Genomic DNA, 22816 nt, shown 5'->3' with positions numbered 1-22816 from the left:
ATCACTAGGAGTTTGGGGGACGGGAGGCAGGGGTGGTGCTGCGACTTTTAATTGTATTTTCTATTCAACAAAAATCCTAAGAGAAGGACGGTCTTGGTAACTGGGAGTAAATGGAAGGGGGTGTGGGGGGCAGAAAGCGGGGACTGGGGAGGAAGAGGGGGTAGGAGGTGGCTACTTCAGTAAACCAAACACCGTTCTGCCTTTCCTCGGAAGTCGGCGGCTGCCGGGGCCCTTTGCGGGCCTGACGGCAGCGGGCTCCTTCCCGCGCCCCGGGTCACCGCGCAGCCCCTGCCCCTCCCGGTCCCTCCTCCCGCGCGTTCCGCGGGGACGACGAGGCGGGCGGTAGCGGGGAGAATCAGCAGGAGGAGGGTCGCGAAGAGAGGAGGAGGGTCGTAGGCGGTGGAGGCGGCCCGTGGACGCTAGGGGAGGAGGATCGTGGAGAGAGCCAGAGGATCGCGGAGAGAGGAGGTGGGCCGTGCAGGAAGGAGGAGGTGGCCGCTCCGGCGGGCCGGGAGGAGCGGGAAGAGGCGGACGGGGGAGGGGAGGGGCAGGCGGCGGGTGGGCGGGCCGTGGGCGCGGCTCCGGGGGCGCGGGCAGCCTACCGAGACAGCCAGGGCGGGAGGGCCGCGACCCCGCCCCGACGGTCGAAGCCAATTCGCTTCCCGGCGGCGCCTTGCGCGGAGGAAAACCTGGCGGTGGAAGGCTCCGGCTCTGCTGGGTGACCGCTCTGAATACAAAGAACCTTTCTCACGCCCCTGCGCCCTTCCCCGGGGCTCCCAGATACAAGGGACAGGCTCTGTGACGCCGGAGCCCACGACGGTCGGGGCCGCAGCACCATTTCTGTGGTTCCTGTGGATAAATGTGGTCCCAAGTATTTATTTAAAAAGGAAAGTTTAATAAAGATTATAACAAGTTTTGTCTCTCACCACCAATTAAAAAGGGAACAAATTGAGAAATGAAGCCCATGGAATTGTCCCAGAAAGCCAGCCTGCCAGGGTCCAGATGTTCCTGGGCAGGGGGGTGTTGGGGGGGGCCCATACCTCAAAGTTGTTTATTAAGCAAACTCCACGCCTCCAGCACTGTGGCTTCGTTTTCCAACTCAGTTAAATGGCGATGAGGGTCCTCCCCAGCCACAATCAGAGTATCGATCAGCTTCTGAATCCTCAGATGAGCCAACCTTGCTTTCAGAATCGCACCGTCCATGAAGCTGGAGAAAAATGGGCTGGTTGTCAACACTCGCTCATCTGCAAAGGTCACTTTTCCACAGAATTGGGAATTAAATGGTCTCTTCCAAACCAGATATCATTCATGAGCAGGAGATGGGATTGATCCTGCATTTTCTTCCATCTCTCTTAACCCTCCTGTTTAATATATTGTATCTCTGTCAGGAAGGCCAGATTAATAAAGCGGGAGAGAAAAAGGGCAGGAACTCTTGCAATCCCTAACCAGCCCCCACTGCTTCTCTGGTAAGATTCTTTCCAGGTTTCCCTAATTCCTGTAGTCCCCACATTCCTGGATGTGAATGCTCTGCTTTCCAGTTTCCATCAGGAACTTCTTCAAGATAGGACACAGGAATATAAATACTTAGAGAATGGTTACCAAAGGCACTACCCAGCAAGCAAGTACTTTCAAAATTAAGAATAGTGTTAATGATCGTTGAAAATTTCATTCAATCTCTACTTATTGCTTTGATGCAGGAAATCGGGCATTTATATATCTCAGTGCTTGTTCTCCTTCAAAGTATAAAATTTAAAAATATTAAGATTTGCCTTGTCTCATAAATAAAAAGTCATGATTTTTTTTTTTTTTTGTCAGGACTCTAGGTCCAAGGTTTTCCAAATATGCGCCGCATATTAATTGTGGGGGGTGTGTGTGTGCACATGCATGTACTTTTAGTCTGTTATTGCACCACAAAAACAAGAGCAGGATGTAATGTCATTTATTTGTTGGGAATGGTTGACTTAAAAGCGGCTACTTTGAGCATAGAGAATTCCCTTTCTGGGAGGGGTTGGGGAAGAACCTTACAGAGAGAAGCAACTGTTCCCCCAGAACAGCTGCAGACACTGATTGGCAATGGAATTGCTTGGCACCAGTACAATTCCATGTAGGCAAGAGGGATTTATTTATTTAACAATAGTTAATGATTCTCCCAAGCAACTCCCAAGAGGCCAGCTTTCAGTAAATGTACTTTCAGGAAATCATCTACCCTTCCTAGAAGCAGGCATCAACCCTACAGTGAAGGGATGTCCCTGGTTGACCACACAATATAACTTTCAGGGGACCACACAGCTACAAACGCCCCCAAACAACTCCCTCCACAGTCTGCCACCGCACTGGCTTTCCATGTTTGAAATGCTCCCTGGGAACATTATCAGGTCCTAAGCAGAAAAGTCGAGAAAAACTGCACCATTTCTGGAAGACCATCATTAAAATAGACAAGTCGCCTGGGAACCAGCGCGGGTCATTCAACCCTCTCCCATTAGCGAAATGTATCAGATTTGCTAGTTAATGCCCAAAGACCAGCATTTCCAAAGTGAAATGTATGTATAACTGGTGGTTCTTGTGATACTGTTAGGTAGTACTTGCATAACATTTTTTAGTTTAATGGTCAGAGTTTTTTTTTTTTCCCCTAACACACATAACGAGAATATCAAACCCATAGTATAATGAACATAATTACTTTGGATGAGTCTGAGTTTTTTTAAAGTTAAACAGAAATCTTAATAAAGTAATAGAATAGCAAAAATAGTTGTAACTTCTATGCAGAAACCAGTTTTTATTCTTTCTTTCAACTTACTCTCTAAGAGTCTCTGCTAGAAATTTAAGACATAAAAAGAATCCCATTTTAACAATCTGTTTAAAAGCCCTGGGTTTTGAGAAAGTCTTATCAGGAAGGAGAGAATCCCTGGTCTGGAGGGTCATTTCGGGGAAGCAGGGACGGTAGATGATGGGTGGCAGGACGGGCACATGGGGAGGGAAACTCCGGCCACTGGGCACCGAGGGTGGATACGCGGCAGGGCAGGACTATCGGAGAACTCCCTTTTTCACAACAGGCAGAACCCAGCAACTCACCGAAGAAAATTCGGACAGTACAATAGAAATTCCAACTGCTGTAAGCCTCTTAAGGGCTTGTTTCCAAAACAGCTGTGGAGAGATCCACCCAAGAAACTATTCATGATGCTTTAAGAAAGACTTTATCTTATCAGAACAGCTCCGCTTTTTGCCTGATTGTAACTTAGGGAATACTTTTATACCAACTCTAAACATTCACAGGCCACCACCCCTGCTGCCATGTAGAGACACTCAGAACCCCACTTCCTGACTCTCCCCCAGAGATCCACTGTTGTAGGGCAAGTAGAAAGATGCTTACATGCTTTAGGACACCTTTCCCTCGTCGACTGTAGTTTATCAGGGCCTCCTGTGCTAGCTTTTTAGGTCTTACACCTAGGGTGAAGAGATAGCCAATATATGAGTGTTTGTGATAAACAGAGTCTACCATAAGTGAAATTTCCTGACATTCCCAAACATTGTTTTAAATCAATAGATCCAAATCTTTACATATGCAGCCCCTGCCTCTGCCACCAGTATGAGTGGCAAATGCCTCTTGCATTTCTCCCTCCTGTTATTTCTGCATCCTACCTTTTGTATTGTTAGGAGAGATAAAATGATGTAACAATGTGGGTGCCAGGAGGAAGGAAGCAGAAACGCAAAAGGTGTGGAAATATCACATGAAGACCACCATTAAAATAAAGGCCAGAAAATGGATATAAAGTAGTAGTTTAGGATGGGACTTACAGTATTTTCCATAATTTGGAGGTGTTGGAAAACAATCACCAAAATCCCAAATTTGATGTGCCTATAAAAAAAAAGAGATAGAAATAAATACCAACCACTTTCATAATAATAGAAATCTAATAAAATTCATTTTCCCAACATTGCTCCTCCCCACCCCTGCCTTCAGAAAGCACTGATACTGCTGTCAAAAGCCACCACTGTGAGTGCAGTGTAGTTTCAGCCACTCGGGAGGCCGAGGCAGAAGATTGTTTAAGCCCAGGAGTTCAAGGCCAGCCTGGGCAACACAGCAAGACCCTGTCTCAAAAAAAAAAAAAAAAAAGCCACCACTGTAATAACAAACAATAACAGTAAAATATAGACAAAAGAGTACAATTCTAATATGAAAATACCATATGCAAATCAATTTTAAAAAGCTAAACACCCTAGTAGGAAAATGGACAAAGGAAATATACTATCTTATCATTCAAATATAATTATTCACGAATTTGTATTTGCAAATTCACCTACTTGCTAAAATGTATTTGTAAATTAATTAAGCTCCATTCTGGCGTTAGTTATAGTGTGTTAGCCATGAGTTCAATGTTAATAAATTAACAACATATATTAAGTGTCTTTAAACAGAAACATACGTAAAAACAAAATTATATATTGATCAGTCGGCAAAGATGCAGTGACTGGAGGCTCCCGGGAATCTAACCTTATATTTCCTTTAGGAACAATGGTTCAGTATTCCTTAATTCAGTATTCATGGTGATTTTACAAAATATAACCACAAATAGTGAGAATCAATTACAATTCATGAAAGAACTGTGAATGATGAATAAACATAGGAGGAGATGCTTGACTTCGCTAATAAATAAAATTAAAAGAAAATTGAGCTATCTTCATCTATCAAGTTGGAAAACATCAAGATTATATTTTAAAGCTAGTGTTAGAGAGGATATAGGAAAACAGGCACTCTCACGCACTACTGGGGCACGAAGCCAATTTTCGGGAAGGCAGTTTGGCCATTTGTAAAATAAGTATACTTTTGACCCAAGAATTCCTCTTATGCGAACGTACCCTGAAGAGATGATTTTACAGCTGCAAAAACGTATATTCAAATTTTGTTGATCACAGCATGGGTTACAGTAGTTATAAGTTAGAAAACCTTAAATGCCTCCTTATATGGCATATGTGTATATACATATATATATATATATATATATATATATATATTTTTTTTTTTTTTTTTTTGAGATAGAGTTTCACTCTCGTTGCCCAGGCTGCAGTGCAGTGGCATGATCTCAGTTCACTACAACATCCACCTCCCGGGTTCAAGCAACTCTCCTGCTTCAGCCTCCCAAGTATCTGGGATTACAGGCACGTACCATCACGCACAGCTAATTTTGTATTTTTTTTTTTAGTAGAGATGGGGTTTCACTATGTTGGTCAGGCTGGTCTCAAACTCCTGACCTCAGGTGATCCACCTGCCTTGGCCTCCCAAAGTGCTGGGATTACAGGCCTGAGCCACCGTGCCCGGCCTATGGCGTATTTTTAAATTGTAATGGAGTCAGTTAATAAAATATTATGTATCCATTAAAAATGATAACAAATAATTATGTTGATAAACACTGAAAGATGCCCATGAAAATATTAAGGGATAAAAGCAGTTTACAAAGGACAGTGTCCAGTATGATCTCATCAATAGACTGTGTATATGCATGTATCCTTATGTATACATAAGTATAGAGAGACATTTATGAGGATGTTCACTGAAATGAAAATAGTGATTGTCCCTGGGGGAAGGGAAAGAATTTCAGATAATCTTTACTGTGTTACTCTGTATTATTTGAATGTTTACAATCAGAGGACAGTTATTTTTAACTGCCAGTATATAATAATTTTTCGTCTGCATGGGAAAGAGGAAAAGTTGGTGATTATGATAAAAGCACAGTATCATCAGTTGTTCACAATTTGTAACCTTGGTTATTGTTGTGTTCCTATAACCTAATAGAAAGCTACACACAAAATAAGCACTCAGGAATAAATGTTTGGTGAATATTGTTTTTTAAAATTTTAACCCCTTCTGTTTTTTTAACGAATAATATGCAGTATACAATAATTTAAGCTCTCTACAGGTAAGTGATCACTGAGAAACGTTGGACTTACCACTCCATGCTTGACATCAAATGACTTTTTAAAGGGCCTGGTTATTTCAGGGAATAGTCCTGCATGAACATGAAGAGGGAAAATCAGGATTAAAAGCAGTGTTAAAATAAAATTTCTTACACTTCCAATTAGGCTACTACCACAAATTGTACACACATCATCTGTTTCCCTTTAGCATCTGATGAAAAATTATAGCTAGATAAGAGGAATAAATTTTAGTGTTCTATAACATTGTAGAGGGAATACAGTTAACAGTAATTTATGGCCAGACACCGTGGCTCATGGCTGTAATCCCAGCACTTTGGCAGGCCAAGACAGGAGAATCACTTGAGGCCAGGAGTTTGAGACCAGCGTAGGCAACATAGGGAGACCCCCGTCTCTACAAATAATAATTTTTAAAAATTAGCTGGGTGTGATGGTGGCACCTGGGGTTCCAGCTACTAGGGAGGCTAAGGCAGGAGGATTGCCTGAGCCTGGGAAATGGAGGATGCAGTGAGCCATGACTGCACACTGCACTCTAGCCTGGGCAACAGAGCAAGACTCTGTCTCAAAAAAAAAACCCAATAATTTATTGTGTATTTTCTTTTTTTATTTGAAATATCTCTGGAAAATTGCATATTTTCAAACAGCTACAAGAAAGGATTTTGAATGTTCCCAACACAAATAAATCATAAATGTTTGAGGTGATGAATATGCCAGTTGCCCTGACTCACTCATTACACATTGTATACATGTGTTAAAATACCACACTGTTCTCCAGAAATATATACAATTATTATGTGTCAATTAAGAATAATATCTTTTTAAAAGTAAGCATCAAACAGGTAAGACAAAACCGTACAAGTTAAATTCATAGTAATTCTTCTGGAGCTTTTGGGAGAGATAAACATTTTTGTGTCTGAAATGTTCTCCTATGATACACAACTTACACTCTTAGAATTGGAGAGAAGCAAGACTGCTGAAATTCTGAGGCTGTAAATTTTTTTTAAGGTCTTGAGAAGCTCAGGTGTATTTTTTAAACAATTTTATTGATATATCACTTAAAAACTTAAAATTTAAGTACACAGTTCAATGAATTAAGTAAACTTACCAGGTTATGCAATCATCACCATAATCTGGTTTTAGAGTATTTTCATCACCCCAATAAGATTCCTTTTGCTCTTTTATAGTTAATCCCCTTTCTTAACACCAGCACCAGAAAACCACTCATCTACTTTCTCTATAGATTTGCCTTTACCGGACATTTCATATAAATGGAATCATACACTCTGTGATCATTTATGTCTGACTTTTTTTTTTTTTTGAGACGGAGTCTCGCTCTGTCGCCCAGGCTGGAGTGCAGTGGCCAGATCTCAGCTCACTGCAAGCTCCGCCTCCCGGGTTCCCGCCATTCTCCTGCCTCAGCCTCCCGAGTAGCTGGGACCACAGGCGCCGCCACCTCGCCCGGCTAATTTTTTTGTGTGTGTTTTTAGTAGAGACGGGGTTTCGCCGTGTTAGCCAGGATAGTCTCGATCTCCTGACCTTGTGATCCGCCCATCTCGGCCTCCCAAAGTGCTGGGATTACAGGCTTGAGCCACCGCGCCCGGCCTGACTTCTTTAATTTAATACAGTGTTTTGAGGTTCATCCATGTTACAGCTGTTTTAGTATTTTGTTCTTTTTTTTAATTGCTGAATAGTATTCCATTGTATGAATATACTAGACTTTGTTACTCATTCACCAGGTAACAGACATTACGGCTGTTTCCAATTTTGGCTGCTATGGATAATGCTGCCATGAGCATTCACATGCAAGTCTGTGTAGACATGTGTTTTCATTTCTAGTGGGTAAAAACCTATATGTAGCATCGCTGGATTCTGCTTTTAATTTCTGTTTAACTTTTAAAGAAACTGCCAAGGTGTTTTCCAAAGTGGCTGTATTTTAATATTCCCACCAGCAATGAATGAAGATTCCTGTTTCTCCACATCTTCCCCAACATTTGTTATTGTCTTTGCACTTATAGCCATTCTAATGGATGTGAAGGAGTAGCTCATTATGGTTCTTTTTCTTTTTATTTCTTTCTTTAAAATTTTCTAATTATTTTTATTTCAATAGGTTTTTTGGGAACAGGTGGTGTTTGGTTACATGAATAAGTTCTTCAGTGGTGATTTCTGAGATTTGGGTGCACCCATCACTCAAGCAGTGTACACTATACTCAAGTGTAGTCTTTTATCCCTCACCCACCTCCCACCCTTTCCCCTGAGTCCACAAAGTCAATTGCATTATTCTTATACCTTTGCAATCCTCATAGCTTAGCTCCCACTTACAAGTGAGAACATGCGATGTCATTGTGCTTTTTCACTTGCACTTTTCTTCTTTTCTTTCTTTTTCTTTATTTTTTTTTTTAGACAGTCTTGCTCTGCCACCCAGGTTGGAGTGCAGTGCATGATCATGGCTCGCTGCAACCTTCAACTTCCAGGCTCAAGTGATCCTCCTGCCTCAGCCTCCCAAGAAGCTGGGACCACAGGAACATGCCACCACACTCAGTTAAGTTTTCAACATTTTTCATAGAGATGAGTTCTCACTCTATTGCCCAGGCTGGTCTCGAACACCCGAGCTCAAAGAATCCTCCTATCTCAGCCTCCCAAAATGCTGGGATTACTGGTATGAGCCATGGTGCCCAGACTGATTTTTTAATGACGAATTATACTGAGTTACCTTGTGTGATTTTATTAAAAATCAGGGGAAAATGCTGAAAGGGTGTCTTGCTTGATGTAATATGATGGGATCTGGCATTAGAAATAAGTCGAGAGAGTGAACTAGCCTGTGGCAAATGTTCATTGTTTTGTGTGCTATTTTATGCTGATAAACTTTTTTTTAAAAACAAGGTATCTTAAGCCAGAGTCAAAGAGCTTAACAATTACTTAGCTAAATTCAAGAAAAACCCACTTTTTCATAGCCACAGTAAAAGCAGACGGATAAGAAGTTTATCCTTCACAATTAGTGCTGATTGTTCCATGCTCTGTGAATTCTTAGCCTTTCAAAGCTCTGTAAGACTTTTATAAATCCCACAGGCCTCCCGAGGCTTAACTAGCTTTTTGTTACCCTTCCTTTCAAGAATTATACTAATCATTAATTAGTAAGTGATATGATTCTATAATATTAAAGTTTTATAGAAAGTAATTTTGAGGGCATTTGGTGCATTATGGGGAAAAAAACAGACATTAGAATTTGTGCTAGATCATAGCATTAGGTATTTATACATTTGTGCTTATATTTCGGCCAACTTGGTCATTTTTCTCACTGAACTAGAAATGTCTCTCATTTTCTTTAGTCAGTATATGGAGAGGAACCAGTGTTCCTCTTCACCAGTGTTAAGCTCACATATGTTGGAGTACGGTTAGCTAATGACTTCTCTTTGCGAGGTCACAGTTCACAAAATAGAGCCCAAGGTACGGCTTGACCTTGGCAGCTTCAGTTGGCCTTTTAATTAAGGACATTTAATGTTACCCTAATTTGCTAGTATGTATGTACCTTCCTGCTCCCACTTCCCAGTCTTAGAACTGTAACTGAATTGGGCAATTTGTTGTTGATAAAACTAAATATCTTCGTAATTACCAACAAATTCTATCTTTAGGTATAAGGTCCTTAAATGTTGTACCAACCCTGATGGAAATACCTGTATTTCCTGTAATTCCTGGTTACAGGTATTTAGTTTTTAAAAGCAAATTATCAAGAAAGCAAGTATAGGCTTGCAGAATCAGAGAAGCTCAAGTGTGGAAGTATACCTGCAGGTCTTCTAGTCATTTAGTCCACCTACTGGGTGTCTGTCATAGTGCAACTGCCAGCCTTATCTGTGATTCTGCTTTCCTTTAATATGTTGGGGATACTTTGATCTCCCACCTGCCTGTCATTTGAAATGAAGGTTCATGAACACAAAACATAATGTTGGAAAGTGAAGACAAACCATTCTCCATCCTTTTCGAGTACTGTGGCCTTAAATTGTATGTACACAAAGGAGGAGAATTTAGATTAAATGTGAACAATACAACCTAGAAGCAGCCAAGATGTGTGTATTCTTGGCCAGTGTAAGTGTCTTTATACGGCAGTCCCCGATCTTTTTGGCACCAGCAACCAGTTTCAGGGAAGACAATGGAAACATGGAAGGTGGGTGAGCAGGTGCAGGGTTGACGGTTTCAGAATGATTCAAGCACATTATATTTATTCTTTATTCTTACATCGCTTTATTTCTATTATTCTTACACTGAAATAGATAATAAAATAATTATACAACTCACCATAATGTAGAATCAGTGGGGGCCCTAGCTTGTTCTCCGGCAATTAGATGGTCTCATCTGGGGGTGATGGGAGACAGTGACAGATCATCAGGCATTAGATTCTCATATGGAGCATGTAGCCCAGATCCTTTGCATGCTCAGTTCGCAATAGGGTTTGTGCTCGTATGAGAATCTCATGCTGATCTGACGGGAGGCAGAGCTCAGGCAGTAATGCCAACCATGGGGAGTGGCCGGAAATGCAGATGAAGCTTTGCTTGCTCCCCACTGTACACCTCCTGCTGTGCGGCCCAGTTCCTAACATGTCTCAAACTGGTACAGTCTTTACGAATATTTTTCTGAAGATAGGTCCCAGAGCTTTCATCAGAATTTTCAAAATGTCTCAAAAATATAAGGTATCATTATCTTAAAGAGAGATGTGTTAACCATTGGGATAGATTAGAGAGCAAATCTCTTTCCTGACAGATTTTTAAGAGTAAGTCATTCAATGTTCTATATATTAGATAAAAATCATTCTAGCAACGTTAAATTTCTTTTTTTCTAATCAGCTGACTTTAAGACAAAGTCAAACTTTTTTTGAGTGTGATAATAATATTGTGGTTATGTAAGAGAACATTCTTATCCATAGGAGACTCATGAAGAAGTATTTAGGATATACTGTTATGATATTTTAATTTTACTCTCAACATTCCAGCAAATAAGTATATATAGGTATCAGTACAGAGAGATTTAGATAAAGCAAATGTTAGGAAATGTGGCAAAATATTAACAATTGATGAATCTAGGAGAGGGCAGGTGGGTATTGATTGTGCCATTTTAGTTTTCTTGTGAATTTTATAAATTCTTTAAAACGATTTTTCATTCCTTTATTCTTTGGGAGCAAAAGAATAAGGCAGTTCATTTATCTGTCTTTTTATTCATGCCCTCCCCCTTTTATCTGCCTTAACTTGGTCATTATAAAGAAGGCAGTTCTATCATATTTAGTAAACGGCTAAAACCAGGCACAAGAAAAAAAAAAAAGGAAAATCACCGAGGAGCATCCCAAATTACATTTGAGCTGTAACCAAGGACAGAACTAAAAATAATGCTTCACCTTTTCCCTATTTTCTCCCCATGTAACTCCCGCCCGTCTCATAGGCAGACACATGGTTTGTTCATATAAGCCTACAAAAATCACTATGGTGTCCACCATAGCTCTATCTTTTAAGTTCACAGGCAAAATCAATTGCAGCCACCTCCTAGTTGATGTTATGCTTGAACAGTAAAGTGCACGCAGTAACAGATGGCATCTTGTGACCTTCTTAATAACAGGCTTGGCTGCCAATGTTCCCTTGTGCCCAGTCTCTGCAGGGAATTTGGAAACTGTTGCCTTACACTTGAATATTTTCTGGCAAACACATTTAACCATTTCTTAGTCTGTTTTCTAATTTAAAATAGAGAGAGCAAGACAAAACAAAATTCCCACCACCTGGAAGGGACATTGATATTTTCTGAGTCCAGAGGCCCATCCGGGGATTCTCTGGGGTGTGCTGGCAGTCACACGGCGTAGCTGTCATGTTTAGTGTGATGAGGCCCTCAATTACAGGCAGAGTGTTTATCATTCTACCTAGACATATTGGTGGCCAGTGTGTTTTGTTTTTGTTTTTGTTTTTTTGGTTTTTTGACAGGGTTTCACTCTGTCACCCAGGCTGGAATGCAGTGGTGAGATCTCAGCTCACTGCAACCTCCACCTCCCAGGTTCAAGCGATTCTCCGGCCTCAGCCTTCTGAGTACCTGGAACTACAGGCGCCCGCCACCACACCAGGCTCATTTTTGTATTTTTAGTGGAGACGGGGTTTCACCATATTGGCCAGGCTGGTCTCGAACTCCTGACCTTGTGATCTGCCCACCTCGGCCTCCCAAAGTGCTAGGATTACAGGCGTGAGCCACCGCACCTGGCCATCTTTTTTTCTTCCTGTAGTTTAAAAGAAATACATTCACTTCTCACAGCAAGGCATACAAATTAGCCAAAAAACTATCTAAGTCATGAAGTTAAAAGTTCCCTCTGCCATGACAGCTCACACTGTGGTGAGTGAGGCTTGTTTTCGGTCATCTAGTTCCCTTGGTTGCAAACCTTGCGCAGAGGTGGCTATGGAGGTCCACAGGGAAATGGGGAAGGATGGTGAGGGCAGTGATTAGGTGAGGGAGCAGCCTGCCTGTCTGACCCCTGATCCCTCCATTGTCCCACTGGAGCATCTTTCCTTTGTTGAAAATGGAAGGCAAATAAGGGCGACCCTAGGGGAAAACAATGAAGACAATCACACTAAAGCCCTTCGAGCCTTTTTCTCCACTCAGCAGAATGACCTGTAAGGCCTTATACCAGGAAGGCAGTGCTAAAATCAGTCTCTGCTAGGCAATCCATGTGGGGAGATGGCTGGAGGAAGAGCAACAAGGACACTCCCCGGGAATAGGTGGTGGGGTAAAAAGTGCAGCACCTCAGCTAGCAACAGCTCAGCCGGCAGGTGGAGTGTTGTGTGGAGTCACTCACAGAAAGAGAGTCTTCCTCACAGTTAGACCTAGGGCTCCTTTGGGGGAGTGTAGCTGGGTGGGTTTCACTCCTAGGTATCTCGGTGTATAGCTGAGGAGAAGTCAGAAGTGAGAGTCTTCCTGTTGACCCCATTGCTGGGCTTCAGAACAGAGGAGGCCTTGGAGAGGGAAGTTTCCTCTGCTGGGAAAAGCTGGCCTGGGTGTGAGGAAGCCTTGGCTGGGGAGCTGTGAGTCTTTCCGGGGAAAGCTGGGGGAGGTGCCCATTGCTCCTTTATGTTCGCATCCCAGGGCCAGCGTAGAGTCCCTTTCTTAGACAGACCAGAAGACCCATGGAAAAAGCCTCCCTCTATCCAGGCATGCCGTAACCCACCTGCTTCCACCTTCATTCTGGGGCCCCAACCTCCCGGATCAATAAGCTTTGGAAATGATCCAACCACAGAACAAGGGGGCACACCTCCGAGGCATGATCAAAACAAAACCAACCAAGCTGGGAAGCCACAAGACCCTCACACTGCTGAGAAATGAAAGGTCCTTCCCCAGCCTCAGGCCCCAACTCCTCCCACAGCCACCAGCCAGTCATCTGCCCTCTCTCCTCTTTTCCTCTCCCCCCAAATCACATTTGCCATCCCTTATTTACATTCCTCATTCATAAGTTTCAGATTTGGGGTTTGCTTGGCTGTATCTCCTGTAACGCGTCACGGAACCTGGGTAGGGGTGGAGAAGTGAATATAACTAAAATCATGTTTGTGTGGAACAGTGCCATGCGCTAGTTATTCACATCATTTTTAAAGTATTGCAATTCTAGGGGCTCCTACATAGGATTCTAAAGGCTGTCATTGGAAACACAGTTTTTCAAAGGTTGCTTCTATATACTACATTTTAATTTTTTAAAAGTCATTTATAAGTTTTTTTTTGGAAGACAAATTATAAACAAAGAACTGCCCCTATAAAGAAGTACGCTGTGGGAAGGAAAAAGCCAACCATGGAAGGACCATAAAAACCATCGTTCAACAAACACTGACAAACAACCTGCTTTGTGTGATGCCCTGTGCCAGGTGCTGGGGATACAAAGACAAGACAGACAAGTTCCTGCCCTTGTAAAGCTTATGTTCTAGTAGGAGAAAGAGATAATAAGCAAGTAAACAAATACCATAATACATAAAAAGCAAAGCAGGCATCAAGATAGAGATGAAGAGGGTGAGAATGTGAAAAACTTATTTTAAACACGGTAGCCAGGAAAGGCCTCTCTGAAGAGGTGACATTTAAGTTCAGAATTGAAGGACCTGAAGGATACAGCTCAGCAGAACTGGGATAATTGTGTTCCAGCAAAGACTACAGCATGTGTAAAGGTCCTGAGGTGGGAAATAGCTTAGCAGTTTCAAGTTGCTGAACAAATACAATGTAACTGGAACAGAATGAGCAAAGGTGGGAGAAGGTGTGAAATAGACTGGAAAGATAGGCAGGGTCACATTCGTGCAAGACCTTCCAGGCCATGGCAAAAAATTAGGATTTTGTTTTAAGTGCAACAGGAAACAGAAGTGAGATTATTTTGTTTATGCATTAAGATGTCCCTCCGTGGAGAATAGATTGGGTTGGCAAGACATGACTTATGGGGTAGTCCAGTGAGTTCTTACTGCTTTTTGATATCTTTAAAGGCTTGGGAAGGCTTTACAGAAGAATAAAAGTGGGATTGAAAGAGTAGGTGAGAAAGGATGTTAAAAATGGACACAAATACTCTTGAAATTACATTACAACTCATACACATTTTGCCCTCTTAGAATATTATTTGGTTCTTGTCAATATTCTCCTAGCACGGCCATCCTTGTTAAATGTCATATCCCATAAAAGCATTTCCAGGTAGCTGATTCAGAGACTTGAAGTTTGCTGTGTTTAGGAAATATCCCAGGGATATCGTACACGTTTTCATATCTGGACTTGACTGTGGTCATACCATGTAACACCTCCTCCTAGTGCATGTTACATCTTCTGGAACAGCAAGAATAAAAGAGACCAGTGCGCTCTTTTGCAAGGTTCAGCTGGGCTCTCCCTAGAGCAGTACAGGTGTAGGACAGTGAAAGGAAAGGGAAAGCCAGTGAGTGTTGGCCCAGCTGTATCACGGTTTGCATTCTACGTGCTCTTTATAAAGTTGCTTCTGCTGGACAGAAGTTTAATAAAAACATGTTAGAATCTGTATTAGCATAGTACAATGGAGAGAAAGTTGAATTAAAATTTTTTTGTATTGCAGCTTTATAATACTGGATTTTTATTAGCTATTGCTTTGTTCTACTTTGAATATAAGACCTGAGCATATGATATAGAAGGGAATCAGGTCAGAAAAGCCACAGCCAAATCAAACCCTTGGAAAGAAAATTAATATTCATGCAAAAGGAAAAGCACTTAATGTAGGCAGAAATAAACTGAACTCTTTGAAAGGCAGATGTGAAAAAGAATTTGAGAACTTTTCTCCTATGATGACCATGAATCACACTTAAGAACAGCCCATGCAATTTTTCTATTTATGAATGGATGTTACAAAGGAACAATCAGCAGACCAAAGTCCACTAGTGACAAGCAAATTTATATAATTGGCTTGCATTGACAATTTGATCCTTGACTTCAAGCAAAATTAATGTTGATAATCAAAAATTTGACATGGAAATGGAAAAGAAGCACAAGGAGATATTATCATTTGGGTAAATTAAATAGTTCTGCCTTGATGTACTGTTACCTCTTAATGAAGAGAGGCAGCATCAGTTAAATGAAAATGACCACTTGCAAAGAATGAAAAAGGCAACAGGGGTAAATTGATAAGCAGTCATTATGAGTATATTCACCGATGTCATTTCTACCTTTCGTCCTACCAATGCTTTACTATAATAACTGGAGAGCAGATAGGAATGCAAAGTAATACTTGCTGTAGAGTAGTAGATTACTGCTTTTGCTACTCATGTTACTACCCCTCAAATACCCCCACCCACTCAACTGCAGGACTGCTCAGCAGGTCTAGCAGGCCACAGGTGATTAGCAAATTCTGAAGGGCACAAAAACCAATATGAATGTAATAGAATTGTACTTTGTGCTACTCAGATCAGATGTGCTGTCATCTTAACTTACTATGAATGACGTGTTCAGGCTGTTTAATTTCCCAAACACAGGCTCAGACTTGTCTTCAAGCTGCATAGTGTGTTTCAATTTTATGTTCTTTACTGCAAAGGGAGGAGAGAAAGTCTCCTGATTTTAACAATAGCAAACATGGTCAGCTGCCCTCTCCTCTTGCCTCAACAAACCACAAAGGAACACATAAATCCCTCCTCAGATGTACTATGCTGATAAAGTCAAATTTTACTAGGAAAGCTAACAGAATAGTGATCTTCCAAGGCAACCATCAAAAACCTTTATCTCCATTATTTAGGAAAACCCAATAAGGCTGCAGGACAATTTTTTCCACCATGCGCAGCCCCCGCCACACACATAGACACATTCCACCACAAATGGGTATTACCTGAATATTTTATAAATTGCTACAAATCCTAATTTGATATTACAATCATTAGTCTTGTTAAACCTTCAAAGATTCAACCCTGAGAGACGGAAATTATATGGAAAATAATCTATTGTGTTCTTTTCTCAAAATCAGTGTGTGGCAGAGTGGCCAGCTGTTCCCTTCCATAGTGAGCAGTTGTTGCTAGGAAGTGGCTGCCCAGCCAAGGAATCCATTTCTGAGCTCTCTGGCATCACACTGGAATGTGAGCGTAAGTGATGCAAGTCACTTCCAGGCTGAAGTGGAGAAAGAGCACATGTGTCTCCCCTCCCCTTCACCCCCACCTGCCAGATGGAGACAAAGGGCTCTAGGGCTTTGGGGATTGGTGGAAGCCCAAGAGGAAAGAAGTCTGTGTCCCAAGTAACCATGAGAAAGGTTTACCTGCAGAACAGCCAACTTTGCATTTGGATAAAGAAAAAAAATATTTTATTGTGTTAAGCAACTGGAATTTGGAAGTTTATCTATCAACTCCCTAATTAATAGATAATTTTGACAATAGATAAATTGGGGGGGGCTATCTATAGCAACTAGTGTTAACCTAATTTAACTGAAACAGGGTGGAGGTGGCTATAGATGAGTAAATATAGTTTACTAGTGGATAGTTTCGGTTTCTCTTCTTAGTTCCTTGGTGTACTCAGTAAAGCTCAGATTATATCACCTAGAGCTCCAAGCTCTGGTGGAAGTTACATTCTGGGAAGTTACATACTGGGACTACTGTGAAAGAGAAAAATGTCTGCTTTGGAAGAACTGTCATTTTTAAGAGCAACCATTCCAGCGTGGAACATGGTCATTTTCCTGCTAAAGACCACCATCCCTTTAGTAGGTAAATGGAAGCCATTGGGACTACCATCAAGAATCTAAAAGTAGAGGAGAGTGATGTCAGTAAAATGGCAAAATAGGAGTTTTCTACCATCATTTCCCCATGGACGGATTGATTCTGACAACCACCCATGGAAGACAGTACTATAGTGGGAGCCTGGGTGACCAGTGGATAAATTCCAGTACATTAGTAGAGTAAAAACTCCAAGAATAGATGCATTGAAGAGGGTAAGAGCAGTTTCCCTTTACCTGTGACACCTCTTCTGCAAGGTAGCACAACTCAGTGCCAAGAGAGAGCTCCTCAGCCCATGATTCCTCCCATGGGAAGAAGTGAGAGAATAGTGAGTGAGTGCCTGGCTCCTCCAGCTGTGTGAGACGCTGCCCAAGGGGCCCACCTCTTTCTCACCCCACAGAAAATACTGAGGTAATTATCACAGCTGAGTGGTGTGGGAGGCTGCAAACAGGGAAGAGAGGCAAAGACTCACAGTCAGCAGGACTCGGAACTCAACAAAGGGCCATGGATCCCACTTACTGCTTCAGGGAGTCCATCAGAAACCCACCCATGAGCTGCTTGGGATGCCTCACCTGCAGTCCACCCCAACTGGCCCATGGGTACCCCCAATGCCCCACATGCGTCACTAGCCCCTCCCCTGAAGCCTGTTCTCCATGTGTGTTCCTGGAGGCAGCAAGTGCAAGCCTCTGCAGATGGCACGTGCAGACAGCCCACCCAACTCCATGAGACTGGGAGAAAACACACAAACGTGAGCGTTTTAGGGCACTGCTCTAGGGAAGACAAACAAGAGCTTCTCAGCGTCTGGTCTGGTCTGGCTCTGCAGGATTGACAGAAGCCATACAATCTTAAGAATTCCCTCCAAAGAGGGAGCAAGAGGGGTGGAATGGGCACATCCATAGAAAAGGCCTGAGAGAGCCATCAAATATCCATCTGAGATGACTGTGATGGTGTTTCTCCCCTGAAGCCAGTCAGTGAAGACTGGAGGAGGTGACTATATCTCCAAATGCAAAGACAGTAACTCAAGACTTTGAAGAATATGAAAAGTCAAGGAAACATGTCACCACCCAAGAAACACTGTATTTTTCCAGTAACCAACCCCCCCAAAATGGAGCTCTACAAATTTTCTGAAAATTTAAAATAATTGTTATGAAAAAGCACAGTGAGTCACAAAGAAAACACAGACAACTTAATCAAATCAGGAAAACAGCACAGGAACCAAATGAGAAGTTCAACAAACAGAAATAAAAAACAAACAGAATGTAGGTCAGAAGATACAAAGTGGCAGATATGTAGAAAGAATGAGTCTAGAGATCTAATGAACACGTGAGGATTGTAGGTCATAAAACTGTACCAGATCCTGGATTCATGCTATTAATCAATGAATAGATTTTAGCTGCTCTTGCCATAAAAAAGGGTAATTATGTGAGATGATGGATATTTAAGTTGCTTCATTATGGTAACCTGTTTACTATATATGTACTCTATAGCATCATATTGTATACAGGCACACTTTAGAGATAGGGTGGGTTCAGTTCCAGTTCGTTTCAATAAAGAAAACATCACAATAAAGTGGGTCATATGAACTTTTTGTTTCCCAGTGCATATAGAAGTTATGTTTACCCTCTGCTGTAGTCTATTAGGTGTGCAATAGCATTGTGTCTAAAAATAAAATAAGCCAGGTGCGGTAGCTCACGCCCGTAATCCCAGCACTTTGGGAGGCCAAGGTGGGCAGATTACGTGAGGTCAGGGGTTCGAGACCAGCCTAGCCAACATAGAGAAACCCCATCTCTAATAAAAATACAAAAATTTGCCAGGCGTGGTGGCAGGTGCCTGTAATCCCAGCTACTCAGAAGGCTGAGCCAGGAGAATCACTTGAATCTAGGAGGCGGAGGTTGCAGTGAGCCGAGATTGCGCCACTGAACTCCAGCCTGGGCAACAGAGTGAGACTCCATCTCAAAAATAAAAATAAAAAAATTAAAATAAAGTGGACATACCTTAATTTAAAAATACTTTCAAAGTTGGAATCAATCATCTCAAACCCTGTTGCTGTTTTATCAATTCAGCTTATGCAATATTGTAAATTCTTTGTTGTCATTAAAACAATGTTCATGGCATCTTCACCAGGAGTAGATTCCATTTCAAGAAATCAGTTTCTTTGATCCTCCGTAAGACCTCATCTATTAAAATTGTATTATGAGATTGCAGCAATTCAGTTACATCCTTAGGCTCCACCTCTACTTCTAGTTCTCTTGCTACTTCTATCCCATCTTACACATACTTAACTCCACTGAAGTCTTAAACCCCTTAGAGTCATGCACAGGGGATGGAATCAACTTCTTCCAAACTCCCGTTAATTTTCATATTTTGACCTCCTTCTATTAAGGACAAATATTCTTAATGGCATCTAGATTGGTGAATCCTTTCCAGAAGATTTTCAACTTACTTTGCTCAGATTCATTAAAGGAATTATTATCTATGGTGGCCATAGCCTTTGAAACATATTTCTTAAATAATAGAACTTGAAAGTCGAAATTACTCCCTTATCCATAGGCTACAGAATGGATGTTGTGTTAGCAGGCATGGAACCAACATTAAACTCCTTGTACATCTCCATCAGAGCTCTTGAGTGACCGGGTGCATTGTCAGTGGGCAGTAATATTTTGAAAGGAATCTTTTTTTCCAAGTGGTAAGTCTCAATAGTGGGCTTAAATATTCAGGAAATCATGCCGTAAATAGATGTGCTGTCATTCAGGCTTTGTTGTCCCATTGACAGAGCACAGGTAGACTGGATTTAGCATAATTCTTATGGGCCCTAGGACTTTCAAAATAGTAAATAGTTTTGGCTTCATCTTAAAGTCATCGGCTGCATTAGCCCCTAACAAGAGAGTCAGCCTGTACTTTGAAGTTCTGAAGCCAGGCTTTGATTTTTTCTCTCTAGCTATGAAAGTTCTAGATGGCATCTTTTTCCAACAGAAGACTGTTTTGTCTCTGTGGAAAATATATTGTTTGGTACAGCCACCTTCATTAATCACCTTAGCTATGTCTTCTGGATAACTTGTTGCAGCTTCTACATCAGCACTTGCTACTTCACCTTGCACTTTTATGTAATGGAGATTGCTTCTTTCTTTAAACCTCATGAACCAACAACTGCTAGCTTAAAATTTTTCTTCTGCACCTTCTTTGCCTCCCTCATTCTTCCTAGAATTGAGGAGAGTTAGGGCCTTTCTCTGGATTAGGCTTTGACTTAAGAAAATGTTGTGGCTGCTTTGATCTTTTATTCAGACAACGAAAACTTTCTCCATATTAGCAATAAGGCTGTTTTTCTTTCTTATCACTTATGCGTTCACTGGAATAGCACCGTTAATTCCTTCAAGAACTTTTTCTTTGTATTCACAATTTTGCTAAATGTTTGGTGCAAGAGGCCAAGCTTTTGATCTATCTTGGCTTTCAATATGCCCTCCTTACTAAGCTTTTAATTTAAAGTGAGAAATATGTGATTCTTCATTTCACTCAAACAATTAGAGGCCATTGTAGGGTTATTAATTGGCCTGATTTCAATATTGTTGTGTCTTAGGGAAGTGGGAGGCCCAAGGAGAGGAGAGAAATGGGGAAATGGCTGGTTGGCAAAGGAGTCAAATTTTATTAATTAAGTTTGCTGTCTTATATGAGTGTGGTTTGTGGTGTCTCAAAACAATTACAATAATAACATCAAACATCACTAATTGCAGATTACCATAACAGACACAATAATAATGTAAACTTAAAATATTGTGAGAATTATCCAAATGTGACACAGAGACAAGAAGTGAATACACGCTGTTGGAAAAATGGCAGCAATAGATTTGCTTGATGCAAGGTTGCCACAAACTTTCAATTTGTGAGAAAAAGGCAATTATCTGTGAAGCACAATAGAGCAAAATGCAATAAAGCAAGGTGTTCCTGTACCTTAAGCAAGCAAAATAAAATTTATTTTAAAAATTCTGGAGCTGAAGAATGTAATAAATGAAATAAAAAATGCAATGGAGAGCATTAACAGCTAACTTGATCAAGCAAAAGAAAGAATCTATGAACTCAAAGCAGATCATTTGAAACTATCCGGTCAGAGGAGAAAGAAGAAAAAAATGAATGAAAAAAAATGCGGAAAGGCCATGGGATTTGTGGAACACTATCAAGAGAACTAATATACATATACAGACTATGGTACTACCAGAAGGAAAAGAGAAAGAAAGTACCAGAAGAGAGAAATAAGTGGAAAACTTATTTAAAGAACGAAAACACCCCAAACCTGGAGAGAGATATGGACAGCCAAGTGCATGAAGATCAAAAATTCCCAAACAGATTCAACCCAAAGGTGACTTTTCCATTGTTGGGCGAAGTGTTAGAGCTCCAGCAATGGAAAGTGGTCAGCAGGGTAGTAAGAATAATTTACCAACAACAGTATAGATTTGAAAAGTAGTTTTATTAGATAGAACACTGGAGGAGAGTGCAGTGGGGCACCTCAACAAGAGAAGACTGAGTGCATTGTGGTGGATTTTTCCTTAGGGGTATTTATGGACCTTAAAGCAGAAGCTTTAAGGGTCATTTGGACCATATTAGCCATGTAGGTTATGATAAATGATTACATTAGTAGACATTTTGGTGCCTTGATGTCGACAAGGGTTGCACAATGAGTTTTGACATGCATGCATTCTGGAGATGTATAAAAATTCTAGTTACTTATGAATTTGGGGGAAAGAAGACTGGTACCAGATGCCAGCTTTAGATAATAGGAAAATCTAATTACTTCTAAATTCCTCAGATAAGTTTTGCCTCTGAATGGTCACCAAGTGATCTTTACTTTCTTCAACCATGACACATTAAATCAAATTGTCACAGTAGGTAGCTAGTTAGACATGAGCAGAACAGGAGAGGGCTCCCCACCCCACCCCACACCCCCGACCACACATACACAGCAGGAATGTCAGGCAACTATCAGAGAGACGGGCTTAACTGTCTCTCTAAAATAATAATTGGCCACAACCAATGCCAGGGAAAGACAGTCTCTCAAAAAACCAAAACTCCTGAAACTGGTAATCAGCAGCTTCCTGATAAGATTTCAGGAGATGGGTGAGTGGGCTCAAGAGTGCACATTAAGAGTCTAAATGGCAGAGTTTAACTGGTATACGACCTTCTAGGGACATTTGACTGGTAAGGGAAGGATGCCTCAAGTGAGCATGTGTACAATCCAGTACACACACTGTGCATGCTCCCCTCCCAAGCATCAGCAGGCCACTGCACATGCAGACAGCCCACCCCAAGGGAAGGATCAGGAGAGAAGGAACACAATACCCCAGAAGCATACCAACATATAAAAACCCCAAGTCAAAATGTCAAGCTGCACATCTGATCTGTCAAGTCACCTGCTTGGCCCTCTTCTAAGTGTACTTTACCTCTTTTCATTCCTGCTCTAAGGCCTTTTAACAAATTTTCACTACTGCTCTAAAACTTGCCTCTGTTTCTCCTTCTGCCTTATACCCCTGAGTTGAATTCTTTCTTTTGAGAAGGCAAGAATTGAGACTGCTGCAGATCTGTATGGATTCGCTGTTGGTAACATACCTTGGTGCCATGACTCAAATACATTATGCTGTTAACATACTTTCCACTACGTTCCACTGCTAACAAACTTTGGTGCTGCATGATTCAGATATGTTCCCTAGTCG

The 22816-nt window shown here is 41.4% G+C and overlaps 1 protein-coding gene across 1 annotated transcript in view; it reads right to left on the bottom strand.

Annotated features, from left to right (window-relative positions):
• Window positions 1-874: 874 nt before the first annotated feature.
• C5H4orf51 (chromosome 5 C4orf51 homolog) overlaps window positions 875-22816 on the bottom strand; it is a 41359-nt gene continuing 19417 nt past the window's right edge. Inside the window, exons 3-6 of the mRNA XM_025386473.1 lie at window positions 5947-6005; window positions 3796-3856; window positions 3371-3444; window positions 875-1207 (exon numbers count right to left, since the gene is read on the bottom strand). Of these exons, the coding sequence (XP_025242258.1) occupies window positions 1100-1207; window positions 3371-3444; window positions 3796-3856; window positions 5947-6005 (302 nt within the window). The 3' untranslated portion in view covers window positions 875-1099. The remainder of the gene's footprint in view (window positions 1208-3370; window positions 3445-3795; window positions 3857-5946; window positions 6006-22816) is intronic.

The sequence above is a fragment of the Theropithecus gelada genome, chromosome 5, assembly GCF_003255815.1.
Source record: "Theropithecus gelada isolate Dixy chromosome 5, Tgel_1.0, whole genome shotgun sequence".
NCBI lineage: Eukaryota > Metazoa > Chordata > Mammalia > Primates > Cercopithecidae > Theropithecus > Theropithecus gelada.
The sequence above is the reverse complement of the archived record's forward strand: the minus strand, read 5'-3'. Positions and strand labels throughout refer to the sequence as shown.